General features: G+C 38.0%; 1 protein-coding gene across 2 annotated transcripts in view; it reads left to right on the top strand.

Annotated features, from left to right (window-relative positions):
• The first annotated feature begins 3,301 nt into the window (after window positions 1-3,301).
• Window positions 3,302-12,993, top strand: part of LOC139974831 (filamin-A-like) — a 59,052-nt gene continuing 49,360 nt past the window's right edge. Inside the window, exons 1-2 of one of the 2 annotated variants that reach the window (XM_071982293.1) lie at window positions 3,302-4,177; window positions 12,338-12,560. In XM_071982293.1, coding sequence (XP_071838394.1) covers window positions 3,811-4,177; window positions 12,338-12,560 — 590 coding nt within the window. In that variant the 5' untranslated portion in view covers window positions 3,302-3,810. Of the gene's footprint in view, window positions 4,178-7,831; window positions 7,881-12,337; window positions 12,561-12,993 lie in introns of those variants that run through there. The other variant, XM_071982294.1, reaches the window with a different exon arrangement.

The raw sequence follows: 12,993 nt of genomic DNA, 5'->3' as shown, positions 1-12,993 counted from the left end.
TGGTCCTATATTATCTCGTTCCTTTCTAAGGCTCAAGAATTTCCGGCTCTTCAATCCTATCTCACGCACTCCCATTTGGGTGTGTTAATCTCACGGCAATATTTCTAATTTTCGATCAAAAACTTGACCGCGCAATGCTGCCACCATTTTCGGTTTAATATCTACATTTTAACAGGAGCGCCCTCTCTTTTAGCCATCGTTCAATTTCACGATCGTACTCTAAATCAATGAAGATAGTTTGTTTTCAGGATACAAAATAATGAAAGTGGCCAATTGTAAGCGTCGAAAAGAACGAGGAGACTGGGACCAGGGTACACTTTGCTGAGTCTGCTCTGCGACGCGAATGAGTCTCCGTACATAAAAATGGGAAATTGCTACGGCTGTTATATTTTCCTCCCCTTTCGACAGACGCTTGCGAATCGCTCATAGCGTGATCATAAGTAAGGCTCAACCCAGCGCATTTGGCAAACAAAAATTGGCACATACGCCTTAACAAATCTAGGACCAGGGGAAGGGGGGGGTAGGGTAATATAGGGACTACCAATAAAGCTCATGCAGAATATATAAACGCCCCTCTTCAAGTTCTTACCCTGACTGATCATACACCGGAAAGATACGCGTACATCGAAAAGATTATATGATACTTTGAATGTGTTTACCGTATGTTTATGTCAAAATCGGATGAATAAAAATTCCCCTCAGCGAACAAACATTTTATGAATATCAACTGATTGCTTAACGTAGTTTGAAATGATGAAATTTATACTTTAATGTTCAGATGGTAGTTTCTGATAATAAGAATGTAAGTTAATCATACATTTACAGGTAATAAGACAGATACAGTTAACATCTTGTTCGTAACCCTTATGTTATATTACGAAGTTATGACGATAGTCTATATATAGGGTTTAGGTTGCTTCCACAATTGCAATAGATAGTCGAGACTGATTGATCATTTCAAATATATTCGATAAGTAAGTCGAAATGTTGAAGAAAAAATCAAAAGTTTATAGAAAATCAGTCGACCTTTAGATGTAACAAATCAGGAACAGTGGAATTTGGAGTACTTTGAGAAAAGTCGAAATTTAGAGGCAAAAAATGCCGAATGTTTGAGAAAAAACAGGTTAGAATTTCCTGTCCCATCTAGACCACCTTTGCATTGACAAAACTAGAACACCACTGTTTCCCCCTCTTCTCCCACTTTACGTCACTGGAAAACATAAATGTCTTGAAAGTGTTTTTACTGAACAAAACTCTATCGTTGTTTGTCAAACGATGGAGACTGTGATACACATCGGAAAGTAAGTCCATATACGTCAACTAAATTGAAACACTGCATAACAAGATGTATATGTATGTATGCCACACCACACTAAACTCGTCATTTTCCAAGATTTCTTTAAGTTGAAGTGATGGCCTGGCCTCAATCTCGACGCTTTCAAATGTCTATACCATGACCTAGATTATTGAACTACAAGAGAAGCAACTTACGAAGTGGAATGTACTAAAACCCAAAAATCTGCATTTAACTATTTATAACATTATACGATTTAAATCGTTTTCATTTTACGCCACCTTTAGCATATATATTTTGATTTATGCTTTTAAAACTGCAAGAAGGAGAAATAATAAGAATGTCTGAAATATTCCAAAACAATCATTTTGATCATTAAAGACACTTATCCCATTTACCTATTGAGCGCATTTATACTCCTCTGTTTGTGGAGTATGCAGTGACCAAAAGTTTGGGATATCTTTGCTGGATGGTCAATTTACGGGAAACTGAAGGTGCAATGAACGGCTAATTATGTCAATGAGTAGAAATCAGTAGAAACATCGTAAAGACCACAGTAGTTTGGCGATATATTAATACGTGACCTTGGGGACAGTTATGATATGCTATCATAATGAGTGTTAGCTCAGTGTTAACGCCGGTGCATTTCAAATATAAGGTCCTGAGTTCGAGTCACTCCAAGATTAATGTATTTCGTCGATGTTACATGCAGAGTTGTTAACAATTCACAATTCACAATCATGGGCGTTAAAATATGAAATGTGTCACTTTCTGCAGACGACACCTGATATATACAGCCTATACAGTGGCGTAGGAAGGTACTTTTGAGTGGGGGGCTGAAGACTGATGGCCGGCCTGGGGAGGGGTCTAAGGGGAGGGGGTGTCCCCCTCACCTTTGGAATTTTTTGCATTTCCAGGTGGCCTCAGATGCAATTTGGTACAATATAGCACACTTCAACACCCAATCCATTTTGAAAACTTAATTTTGTATTTTCACCTGGCCTTAGATGCAATTTGGTGCTCCAAATGAGATTTTTTTCTCATTTGGAAATGAAAAAGGGGTTTTCTGACTTGCGAACCGGGGGGCGGAATGATACTTCCGCCCCTCCACATTTTTCACTGGGGGGGGGGGCTGGCGCCCCCCAGCACCCCCGGTTCCTACGCCCTTGAGCCTATATGTAACCACCTTACCAGAATAATGAACATAACATTCTTTTGCGAGCATCTTAAAGGTCAGGGGTGATATTTGACTTCAAAATGTGACGGGGGCGAACGAAAATATGTAAAGATAATACGTTCGAACCAAATAGGCCTACATTTCGTTAAAAGAACGTTTATGACTGGAAATCTATGGAACTGGTTACCATGGGGAATGGGAAGGCTAGGTGTGGAATTGTCGCACTTAACCTACCAAAAAATCCCTTCAATTTCATTAACACTCAGTTTAACTAGATTGGATTCTCACAGCCCTATAGTGCTATGCGTGAGACACTGTGACGTCACAATGACGTGAATTAAAGGGCAGGTGTATGGTCTTTCAACATTTAAGTCTGAAATTTGAGCTTCCCATGCTCTCATCGGCCAATTAAATTTGGCGAGTGGTTTCGGTGGTTAGTCTCCTTAAAGTCAACAAACGGTCAATTGTCTCAGACCTAATATGGTAATTACTCACTCTGATGTTGATACCACTCCGTACTGCTATACCCAAAGTCTGACTTAAAACTATATACACCCTGTATGGTAATCGACGATTAATCTAATTGCACAATTGAATGACAAACTTCATGCAGAAAACAGAAAAGAAGAAAAACGGAATTACAAAAACAATTTTTCCCTCATTTGTTGTCATGCACGTTCATCATGTGAAGAGCACAATGTGACTCCTACCATATTACTTACAACATCCATCAGCCTATTGTTTACATAAACATCCAACCTTTATACTCCCTGGTTTTGTAATCTCTTTTAACCGAGATAACACCGTGTATAGAATCTGAGGATATACAAACCGCTGAAAAGACCTGGCACCGTGCATGGCAATATCTAAATATGGTCTTAATTAGTCTCATTCACTGTCTGTGAAACGTACTATAGTGGCGTTTGTAGCCTACAACTGCAAATAGGCGTGTATATATTGTGTGGATTTTGACTGGCATGTGAGAAACAGGACGTTATAAAGACTAACGATATTATTTTTTATAATATCGATCTTCCTTTTGTGTAAACCGACAAGCGGACCAAAATTGACACGAGCCCAACTGTTGATGAATTTGAGTAGTGCGTTATCTCTCTGGAAGCTCACATCATTCATATAGGCTAATGCCACAATATAAAAGTATTGGTATATATGCATATAGCCTATATACTCAATTCACTCAACCGTGAAAAATACGAATTATCTCTTGTTGTTTTTTTCTTGTAGAGTGAACTTGTTAAAGGATTCTTCAAATATTTCATCATCGTTTTGAAACAGTTGTGGATTAGTTTGGATAAAGTTGAGACTATAGGAATTGAAGATGACTCTTACCTTGACGAACGGTAATGGAGTCGGTCCAGATGAAGAGCTTGACGATAAAAGGGCGGGCCCGTTGCTCAGTGACATGGAACAATGGGTCCAGATCCAAGCCAATACTTTCAAAAATTGGTGCAACGAGCAGTTGAGACCTGTCGAGATAGAGATAGAAAACGTTCAAGAGGATTTCAAAGATGGAATTTTTTTGGTTGAACTCATGAAATGTCTGATGACGGCTCACGGCAGGCCCCTGACCCGCAAACATCGTATTAGTGTCAAACAAAACCCCAAGAGAGAAGTGGAGAAGATGGGAAATGTCCAGCAGGCATTGCAGCTGATGGTACAAGAAGGAATCAAACTAGTCAACATCGGTGAGAATATAAGCTATAAATCAGTCGCTTAGTCGTGCGTTAAAGTATACAGTGGTGGGGGCAGGGCCGGGGCAGGGCCGAGGCACAGAGGATGCTCCCTCTAACTATATGTCACCATAAAGGGTACAAACTTAACAATTTACAGGACACGAGAATTGCGCTGCTACGGCTATGGGCCTGATAAGGCATGGCCATTCTCCCCCTCTCCCCAATTTTCCCCTTCTAAATGGCTTACATAAACATTTTATAACACACGAACTCTATAGGTCGTATACACTGACAATATTTTAACTTGTATTACACAAATGTATTCAATATACCTATGATGGAAATGATAGCATCATTTTGCATCTACTGAGTCCCCTTTAGCATATATCAAATGTTTGAAAGCCCCCTCCCTTCGCTAAGACCCCTCCCCAAGCCGGACGTTATTCAACTTAAATTTTGCGCCCCATGGCTTCGTGTCTGGTTGGGGTGGGGGGGGGGGGAGGACCGTCACGACGTCACTTATTTCACCAGGGACAAATAAACATTTTCCAACTATATAGTCAAGGTGATATACCCATGATCAAGGGCGGCGGAAGCACTTTTAATCGAGGGGGGGGGGGCACCGACGTCAAAGGGCACTTTGCAAACTTCGATTGGACTGATGCAGCCTGATATTTAGTACGCTTTATAACTTTATAGAATTATCTTATTTGCGTATACACATCACTCCATCAACGCCCCCCCCCCCTTTCGAGGAAAAAATGCATACTAGCACTGCAATATCCGATGTGCAAATTGGGAAGCAAAGAACAAGTTTTCTTTCGAGACAAAATGAGGTGAAATCATGATAATTGCTAAAGTAGGAATCTGCCGAATTAGAGTTTATTTCTTATTAAGAGTTTAACAAATTTAATAGCTTTGAGTTTGACCCACAGAAATTTATGATTATTTCTAAATTAGGATTAGATCTCTTACTGAAATATCGCTGACCTAATAAGGTGATCAAGAGTACAAGTTTTATGTAGAAAAAGGGCACAATTTTAACCTGAGGAAAAGTGGGGGGGCACGTGCCCCCTGTGCCCCCCGCGTTCCACCGCCCTTGGTTCTCGTCGCGGTCAATTTGCGGCAGCCTGCTTACCGAGTGGAAATTATCCATTCGAGCATTAAAGGAAACACAATCCCATGCTATGCATATTTAATAGTCTAGTGTGACATGTATAACTGTCATGAAGAAAAATCATTTGACATTTAGCTGATACCACAGATTAAATGCTGCTTCACACACAAGGTCGAATACTTGATCAAGTCTAAATATGACATCACCGAGCCACATGTGCTTTATAATTTTTTTAATTTGTTCTTCTTTATTTATTGCAATGTTTATTTTCCGTAATTATTGTGTAAAAAATGCATGGGTTTTCCAAATTAATGCTGAATTTAAAATACTAAAGGTCTTTAACCAGCCCTATAATGATGTCATTGGTTTCGGTGTCAACACTTTATTAACATTTTACCTTGAAAATATGAGATGAATAAAAAGGTGAAAGGTTTTCAGATCCAAGTGGTACCCGTGACATTATATATTGACAAACTGAAAGTCTTCCAGACGAGATAAGATATCTCGCAAACGGAGCTACATATCTTCCTTAAGCTGTTTGGAGTTGCTCTTTACGAAGATCTCCGATATACAAGCTGTAACACCGATGGTTGGGTTCGCGTCTCCTTTTACCACCGAAGCCCTTTTCAGTTCCCAAATTATGATGCTACTATATATTTGTCTACACTTGCGCATTCTATCTACATAACTGCTTAAAACAGATTTTAGACCTACAGTGTAGGCCACCTTTAGACTAATAACCTGAAAATTGTAATAATAATTAACATTCATTGCAATTTATTAACTGTAACATATTCTACAAATCTACACGTTTTAAAGTCCCGATTCTATTTCCCTAAATGCTGAATATTTTACCGTATATCGCTAAAACCAACGCTAGTAGACGGTAGCTATAATGTATGTATTGTATAGTAAACTAAACATCAATTGTAACACAAGTAATGATCACTTTAAGTACTAAAATTCAACAGAAAATGGCATGAAAATGTAATGTTTCGAAAATCGTCTATAAAATTAGGTAGGCCTACACAATAGTTTTAAGATTCGAATTCCAAGCACTGATGGCCCTGCGATGCCTTTTAGAGGCTTGCTCATGTTAAGTTTAATGTGTTTAACGCACGAGATGATAATAATTTATCCCGCGGCAATATGAAAACAATTTGCTGTATAGAAGTTTTTCACCACCAATTCGCTTCTCTCAAATGTGAATTAGGCCAACTTCTCCTATAATAAATGTTACTTTCCAGCAAAATTGGAAAACATTTAGTCACAGCAGCAACTATTTTGAATATTTCCAAATAAATTAACTGATTGGAGTGATCCTTTAAAGCAACTGTAAATTGGATGGAAAAGTTCGAAGGTAAGTATATTTGTAAAAGTACTTCCGCTCTTGTGAATTTTTGCATGATCCAAAGTTGCATATTGCAAACAGTTCCTACATGCCTTCCTTTAAACAGAATGAATGCGGGTTGAATTATATTTAACACTTTGCGACTTAGAAGAAATCAGGTATATGTCATGGACCCATATTGAAGGTTTTGTTGTTCTCTACTTCACCTTTTTATTATTTTGGCCATGGACCGGGTACCAGGGTAGCCGGCTACACTGCCATAGTTTCAACTCTCCGTACAGGAATTGTGAAGCTACATATAGAGTGTACAATACAAACGAACATGGTTCATATTTTGTTGCCTATACTGTATTCCCTGATGAATTAAAATTTGAAGAAATGAAAGCAGAACATTATTTCATAGTTGGGCATTTGTAACACCAGACTTTCACTTTTCAATAGCTGATGTGGTCTTTTAGCATCTATCGAAATTTGTGTGTCACTACGTGGCCACTTCAAACTTAGCAAACTTGGACGATGACGTTGCTCTCATTACCAAAATCAATATATGACAGTGTTAATAAGAAATGGTTTTGTGAGTAAAGTAGTAGCATGGTGACTTCGAAGTTCGGACACCTAAGACTTAAAACACCCCAAAACTAAATCTTCTGGTATAAATCACCGGAAAATAAACTTCATATGGTGGGAGAATTGTGTTATAGTACGATACACGGCCAAACTTTCTTTCCTGCAAACTGTTTTCACGTTGTATTCCAAGAAGATTCTTCCTGATTTTGGAACTAGTATTTCTTTGCTAGAGTATTGTGAAGTTCGGACACGCAACCCACAGTGTGGCGCTGGTGATAAAATTGGTGGCGCAGTTGCTTTTTCAGTAATTATAACAGACTTCATAGATCTCCGTCATTTTATTGACTAATATGTAAGTAATTTCTTGCACACGGAGCATTTTGGAGAGAAAATAACTGTAGCTTCGTACTTTTTGGTGAAATTTGGCTCTTCCTGTAAGTTGTCATGGTAAAATCGTGTATTTCTTAGGGTGTCCGAACTTCGCAGTATGCCGAACTTCGCAATACTGACTATACTACTAGTAACAGACGTCAAGTTCGGTCTAGACTAGAGTACGTTAGACTAGGATCAATCGCGTGACCGAATTAAGATACAAGGCAGGCCTACGTAAGGTCTTATCCCACGATTCTCTCAAAGACTGCGATATATGAAAGAACTCTTGAAATTCCAGTCGATAGCCAGTATAACTTTAAACCAATGTTCATCTTATGAAGACAGTTTCGCCTAAGCCTAGTTTAGTAATAATATTAATATTAAGCCTTGGCGTAGAAGCAGTTTTGGCCTAGGCGCGGCTGAAAATTACCTGCACAGTACGTTACTATACTGGCTAAGCCTAACAGTAAGACTGAGACAGTGAGAGTTATAGTTAAGCTAGGTGTTAGACATCATGTTTTGGAGTTTGCCTATTTCACCTGTTTTTTTTTTTTAAATTCCACAAATTTTTGGGGATGGGGAATTGTAAATCTCACCTTTTTTTGGGAGAGAAAACTTAATTGGCATATTCTGTAATTAGGCCTAGGCTAGGCTTGTTGCAAAAGGGTAGAACGATGGTTGTTTGACCATATATAACTTTAAGGCCTAAGTTAGACATAACTAGTCCATGCCAAAATTAATCGAGTTATGTAACTTCAACCAATCATTTCTGATCTCCAATTACCCCCCTGCTTTGCTGATGAACATAAAAAGAGTGGCCAGTAGCAGTTTTTGTATTGTATTAAACCTGAAGTACTTTTTTTTAGGGAGCTGTGTGAAATAACACCAATCATAATCAAGATATATAAAATATTTGCTAAAGCTTTGTTTTGTCTTACATGCACTGTATATGATGGAAGTGTATGTATGGAGAATTCCTGTATTTGGGAGTTACAAGAGATCTGCTTGACACGGGAGCCAAAATCCAGGTATTTCCCTACACAAAAGATACATCATGTTTAGTTTAGTCTGTAGAAAACTATATACATACGCCTCAAAGTGGAGACAATTACTGTACATCATTCATCATGAATGTTAACTTCAGAGGTGACTTTGTCCTGCATGAATCATGTATTCTTGTTGAAAAACCAGTCTTGCATAGATTTCATTTGACTTTGTAACTACTTTTAATTGCCTACATTGATGCAAACATGACAAGTTGTAGAGGCATCTGCTCCAGCATGCATATACACGTACATTTGAGGTTTGCCCTTTGCACAGTAAAGCTGGGCTCCACCCTACATATTTTTAAAGTTTAGTACACTGACTCGAAGGAGTGGGGGCTGAAATATGATTTGGGTTTTCAAGGATCATTGACTTTATTATCATACATTCTCTGAGATAAAAGTTCCAAAGGTGGTATAATCGGAAAATAAATGCAAACATTTTCCTGTTTGTACAGAAGAAGTAATAGATTGTTGACCCAAGGTTTGGTATGCACAATTTTAGTTGATCATATATGCTTCAAGTTGCCTGTTAGTAAAGAAACTTAAATACAAATTTTCCATCATTCTATAGACCTCCCAAGCGTAGGTGTGTCTCATATGCAGATTAATTTGTATGGCAACCAAATTTTTAATAGGATTGAACTTAGGCTCATCGACGAACAATTAAAGAAAAAAGGGTAATGTGTAGAAGGGTGGGGGTGTGTGAAGGGGGGGTGGGAAGCTACCATCAAGATCAAGATTTGGTTTATACTCAACAATTAGGTAAAATCTGACTTAATGTTTCCAGGGAATGCCTTTCCAGAGGTGACTTGTTGCTATAAACGAGATAAAAAATATTAAAAAGAGAAAAGTGAGTTAGTTTGGCAAAAGAGTTTGCATGGTTACGAAATATAGTTAGCACGGGATAATAAAATGTTTCAATATAGGCTATTCATTACTGTAGATTATGTATAAACTTAGAAGCAGACTGCATGGTCCTATCAAGTTTCATACAGTGGACTGTCCCAGAGGGAGGGAGAGGAGAGGAGAGGAAGGATGTTAGGAATGCAGGTAGCCTGCAAACTATTTTAAATTTTGAAGATGTGACATTGTTAAAGGTAATTACTGATCTTACATGAAGCTTGTTAACCATTCTCACTCATAATTTCTTTGTTTTCTTAGGAAGGGCAGAAACAAGGGGTGGGGGTGGGGAGGGCTGATAGAATGGCAATATGTATAGCCAAGACATTACTCTAAGATAAGCCAATAGCTGATATAATGATTCAAGGGTCACTAATTTTATTTTACAGAACAATGATCAATGTTTCAATTATTTGTTGCAATGTAAAATGCGGTTGAATTACTTGTTAAACAAGAAACACCACACCCTTTGCTCTAGTCTGTATAGGTAACTTTTTTTAGGGTCTGGAGTGCATTAGCAGAGATCTTTATTTGATGTTATAGTTATTTACATTTAAAGTGTTTTTTTGTTGTTATCAAACTATCTTTATCACACACTTCCAATACTGTAAGACCTAAAAGTGTATGACATATGTTGTAAATTTATACAACTTTCAGTCAGTTGTTTCACTGAGCTGTGAGGTTATTGTTTGTTGATGATGCGTACAGACATATACACTGTAGACTGTAATACTAGTTAAATAGATGTTTACTCAAGTTACCTCAAGAGTAATAAAGGCACAATATTCTGAGCAAGTTATTGCATTAGGCTAGGGCTGTATATAGTTTGTTAACCTCATAAAGTCATAAAGGCACAGTAGTCTGAGCAACTGTTCCATATAAATTTACATGAGTTGCCCAAATGAGATATGATAAGTTGAAAACAATGAATGTTATGGAGGATAGTGTTTCATACCTTCAATTTAATTTTAGGTTTATATTAATCAGGTATCTAGGGGTCTAGTGCAATGTGCCATGCTGATGCAATCAAGTGTGGTTCCAACGATAAGTTTTCAGCTACATCAACGATACCAGACTTGTTAATCCACCAATTAATTGCTATAAAGTTGAGGGAGCCTAGTTTCATTTTACATGTTATAGGCCAGAGCAATAAGTGTAAAGTTTTAGTTTTGAAATGCAACAGGCTTAATTCTCATACTGTGTTGTAGGAATCTATTGTATGTGTCACTTGCATTGTATTTCAAACTGCTAGCAAATTGGGGACTTGTGTCGCTTTAGCGATGGGATGTTTTGCAAAAATTGTGAATTCAAACACCTGTTTTGAAAATGACCTTCTTGGGGGACATAATCTTTGGCTTAATTAGTCTCATATGGATAGTTATGCACTTCAACTAAAATGCAAAATGATGCGTTCATCTACAGTAGATGACTGGAATTTTACAAGGATTCTTCAACAAACTGCTTAAGTTCTAATGTTGCTATTTGTAATGACACTCAGGATAAAGTAGCTGCTAAGCTTTAGCCAATGCCAAAGGACATTCCTACTATTGTGATTTCACTACAAGAATTCAACGGTGGGCGTAGAAAGAGTGTATTTTTTTCCCCCTTCTATTGTTCTCTTTTTCATTATTCTTTCAAATTTTCAATTGTAGGTAATGAATTTATATCTTTAAAGTTGTTATTTTGTTTCAGTTTGATCAATTAAGCCTTGATTAATTTAGATACCCATTAATCTATCTAACTACTGCTATTGGAACGGTATTACATATCATTTGCATATATATATATTGATATGCAGGGGCGTATCCAGGATTTTCCAATAGGGGGGGCGCCAGGCATGAATGATCGCCGTCCTGGGGTATGGGTCTAAAGGGAGGGGTGTACAATTTTTGCTTTCAAAGAAGGGCTGAAATGCAAAATGGTGTCATATGCATATATATATAGATATATCCCCCCTCCACCCAGGATCGCCACCTATGGCCATATGTGATCCATTTTTCGACCTTAATAATAAGCAACATTTCCAGTAAATATGGACACAAAATGCACAATTTAGTATGGCTGGCATGTCACTTAGTGTTTATAGTGATAATACAAACACAATTACCATCTATGTTTCTAAAACTATTATGCCGCCGAACTTCGCCAGAACCTTTTTTTGGCAAACAAAAAATAAAGCATACGGGAGGGGGGGGGGGTTAAGCGATCACCGACATCTCACATAAAGGTCGTCATCAATTTTATTTATTTTTTTTTGCTAAACTTTTTTTTTTTTGGTGACGGCCAATAGGGGGGGCGCGCGCCTGTTGCGCCCCCCCCTGGATACGCCCCTGATATGAACTTTAGCTTACAATATTGTTAGAGAATATCACCAAATGATGAAGCGTACAAATTAGTATTTGACTGAGCGTGTTACAATCGGAAACTGCCATTGCTGATTACCTACATTCAAAATCGGGCTGAAGCTGATTAGTAAAAATGTCAGGTTTCATATGAGCTAGGGTGTAAAAACCGAAAGTATCAAAAAGTGAACATTGAAACCATCGTCGACATAATCGACCAACCAGAACATATGACCCTGCCTACAGGATTTCATATTTGGCGATATATGGCCCAATCTTTAAAGGTGTTTACTAATTTCGTCTTTCCTGGTGCGGTCCTGGTCGACCAAAAGTAAGAGATAACATTTGTAGGTCCGTCCTCTCTCCTTTGACTGACTTATATAATGCCACAGCTAGTTGTGGTGCAGTCAATTGAGAATGCTAAACTTGAGTGCGTCCCAAATTTTCACACGTTTCATTTTATTTTTGTCCATGCAGGTAATGAAGACATTGTCAATGGTAACGTGAAGTTGATCCTGGGGATGGTATGGCAGCTCATTCTCAGGTACCAATTGTCCGGTGGTGCAGCTCAGGACAATGATAAACCCAGACGAGCGATACTACCAAAGAAACTGATCTTACAATGGGTGAACGGGATGCTTCCGGAAGGACAAACTTGCAAGAACTTCTCCCGAGATTGGAATGATGGAATTATTCTCAGGTACCGTTCACTCTCATTTTTTATCCTCTCCAAAACACCGCTATTTCCCATGTATGGTTGAAATTGTGGTAGAGGTGTCTTGATTGTAGGAATTGTCCTGAATGACACATGTACGTAAAAATAATAAATTCAGAATTTTTCTTTTCAACTCACTACTTTATTCTCTCATGGTTTGCAGCATGTGTTTATTCATGCGCCAGCCTACTACTAAGAAAGAAAAAAAAAATCCCAAACAACATTAACATGGAGAATTTTCCTCTTCATTTAGCATACTGTTTTATCCACTAAAACAGCTTGTGTAAATATGTACTAGATGTTAGATGGCTGAATATTTCAAGTCTGTTGTGCTAGCAGAAACATCCATATAGGCAAACTGTCTGTCACTGCAGAATACTACTACTACTACTACTAGTTAAAGCTGCCATATAACTTA

Source organism: Apostichopus japonicus, chromosome 10 (assembly GCF_037975245.1).
Source record: "Apostichopus japonicus isolate 1M-3 chromosome 10, ASM3797524v1, whole genome shotgun sequence".
Taxonomy (NCBI): Eukaryota; Metazoa; Echinodermata; class Holothuroidea; order Aspidochirotida; family Stichopodidae; genus Apostichopus; species Apostichopus japonicus.
The sequence above is the reverse complement of the archived record's forward strand: the minus strand, read 5'-3'. Positions and strand labels throughout refer to the sequence as shown.